The sequence below is a fragment of the Lactuca virosa genome, chromosome 8 (assembly GCF_052849685.1).
Source record: "Lactuca virosa cultivar CGN04683 chromosome 8, Lactuca_virosa_CGN04683_v6, whole genome shotgun sequence".
In the NCBI taxonomy this organism is placed as follows: Eukaryota; Viridiplantae; Streptophyta; class Magnoliopsida; order Asterales; family Asteraceae; genus Lactuca; species Lactuca virosa.
Genome location: NC_136433.1, coordinates 391415948 through 391418872, shown reverse-complemented (window position 1 = coordinate 391418872; position 2925 = coordinate 391415948). Strand labels below are relative to the sequence as shown.

Below are 2925 nucleotides of genomic sequence, written 5' to 3'. Positions count from 1 at the left end.
GTTTTTCTGGTTCTAAACTCACTTTATCTGGTTCCAACCTACCCACTTTGATGTTTCCGAGTTTTTCGGTTCTAGACCCACTTTACCCGGTACCGTACCCGGAACCGAACCGGAACCGGTTCCTATATACCGGTCCAGTTTCCGGTTCTACAAAATCCCGTTAACCGGTTCCGGATTTTCCAGGTCCGGGTCCATCCGGTCCAGGTTTGGACCCACTTTCATCCCTATTTTCTACCACTAAAAACATTTATTATGATTTTTTTGTTACATAAATTAAAATAATGAAATATTATACAATAATATTGTCAAAATTGAGATATAATAAAATATATTTTGTTAAACTTTGAGACGAAGTAGGCTTTAAAAATATTTAATGTTTATACGTTGATATAAAACTTTTATTTTTAATAAACATGTGTAGTAAACAGGTCTAAAAAACACTGTATATTATACAATCTTCTAAAAAGCATAAATTGTATTGAGAGAAAGTGAGATGCAAAATCGGGTAGGAATAGGATTACCGTTAAAAGAGGTTGCGGAATGAATATCAGAATTTGTTAGAGAAAGTAGGAGTGGCCATAGGCCATACCCCATTCACAATTATTTATTACTTTAGTAGTTCAGTTTTATGATTATTACAAAGAATAATAATGACACCTGTTATTTATAAAAGCAAATTTGAGGTTTTAACAGCTTACGCACTGAAAACACTCGTAATTAGAAAAATGATTTGTCATCAAGCACGGAATCGAATGGAAAGTCTTTTACTTGCTTGATGTAGAGAAGAATAGCTTATTCTAGCAAGGAAGAGAAGAGAAAGAGCAAATGGAAAGAGTATTGAATTTAAAATCCGGTCTAAACCACTACAGGTTGAACAAACAAAAAGAGAGAAAAAGAGTAGCAGTTTGTTCTTGATCCACACACCCACATCATAACAAAATCCCACATACATAAACATAAACATAAAACATAATGAATGAGAATCAGAAATAGAAATTTTATTTTTGGTTTTTGGTTTTTGGTTATGTGGGTGGGGGGTTTACTTGATGTACTGAGAGACCCATTTGAATCCATCACCGTAACCCATTTTGCGGACGATGCTGCACATAAAAACCTCCAAGGGACGGACGCTTGAATCTTGGAGATTCACTTTCCCTTTCCCTGTGGTGACACCTGTGAGACCCAAGTGGTACCTCAACTCATCCTCAGAAGCAGCATAAGGTATGTCGATCTTGTTCCCCAATATCAGAAATGGCACTGCCCCCAAATTCTCATCAGAAAGAAGCGCGTCCAGCTCCTTCTTTGACTCTGCAAATCGTTCCTTATCATACGCATCCACCAGATACACTACTGCATCAACCTACAAACATCAAACTCATATTAATTTCTCAAACATTCAAAGGACTTCTGTTCAGCGTTACTTTCTGAACCTGGAAATGAAATTCCTAGACACCATTAACACAATGACTTCATATCATATTTTGTGCCAAATCAAAGATCAACAAACTATTTTGGCATAATGCCGCCCATATCATTCTGATCTCTCTCAAAAAAAAAAGTTAATTAGCAATACCTAAGGCTAAGAAGATTGTAAGTAGATTTCTTTCGCCTAGATCTATATAGTATATACACACATTCAGGATCCTCCAAGTTGCTAATACCAAAGCTACCATAGAACTTTACCCATTAAAGCATTTCCAATTACATATGCTCAAATGCATTTTGCATCTAAAGATCTGAGCGTTTGAATCTAACGACCAGAACAGAAAGACAAACACATACATATATATGCTGTAGACATGGAAATAACTGACAAATCAAATGATTTTAAAGATATTGTATTTGAATATTATCAAGATGCAGAAAGCACATACCTTGGCGTAATAATCCTTCCAGACTCTACGAGCAATCTGATGACCTCCCAAATCGAAGGCTTTGAACTTGATTTTCCCAATACTCAATTCTTCGGAGGTCGGATGTTGCGTCGGTTGATGTTGAACTAATCTCTGGACGATTAAATCAAATTAAACCAAAACAGTAAAAATTGGGATCGGAATCACAGGTAAATTGGTCAAAACAAACAATTAAAGCTCAGAAATCAGACATGAATATATATAAAAAACACACACCTCGTCTTTAAGCATGTGAAGCAAGGTGGTTTTACCGGCATTATCGAGGCCAAGGAACAAGATCTTGGCTTCTTTCTGCCATAAACCGAGGGAGGCCAAGATGCCATAGAACCAATCAAACAGAAACATTGTTGAATCGACGATGATGACGACGACGATGCCGATGCCGCGAGAATCAGAAAATTTTGTTCCAACGGATCTGGAGTGGCACAACACAAGTGGTTGTTTTTCGATGGATCTGCCCTTTTTCTCTCACTCTCCCTGACCCTAGAACAGTTGCAGTTGATGCCTTTGTTTGGGTAATAAATTATCAATCAATGCGACAAATTTCCATGGTTCACGTGTTTTGGCTTATTTCCCGGTTGAAGGTTGAAAGTTGAAACTGCACAAGCCTCCTAGGGTGTTAAATGTTAATAAGAAGTGAAAGTCAAAAACGGGCAGTAGATGTGGGCCCCAACTCTCGATTTTGGGTCATCAGTGGCTCCTCGGCCTTTATATATTACAGCCAGTCAATGTCTTGGGCTGGACTCCGAGTTCCATCAAGTCCAACACCGCATTCTAACAAGGCACCAGACAAATAGTAGAGTGGGTATGTATTACTATTTATGCGGTTAGAGCCTAGAGGTGTGGTTTGAAATTAGGATTGGAAATGTGGAATCGTACCAACACCATATTTTGAGTGCGGTTTATCTAACCAAATTCATTAATTACTTCTCACTTTTTAGTTAAAATTAGGATTTGTCCCAAACTAGCCCACGAAACCGTAGGTGGTTAAAATGGCCTACTATTTATACGG

The 2925-nt window shown here is 37.7% G+C and overlaps 1 protein-coding gene across 1 annotated transcript; it reads right to left on the bottom strand.

The window, feature by feature from the left end:
• Positions 1-817: 817 nt before the first annotated feature.
• LOC145132163 (small COPII coat GTPase SAR1A) lies at positions 818-2406 on the bottom strand. The gene is made up of 3 exons (XM_079066859.1): positions 2130-2406; positions 1875-2006; positions 818-1360 (listed from the first exon to the last, which is right to left on the bottom strand). The coding sequence occupies exons 1-3, from the start codon at positions 2256-2258 to the stop codon at positions 1040-1042; spliced, it is 582 nt and encodes a 193-aa protein (XP_078922985.1). The 5' UTR covers positions 2259-2406; the 3' UTR covers positions 818-1039.
• Between the last annotated feature and the right edge of the window lie 519 nt (positions 2407-2925).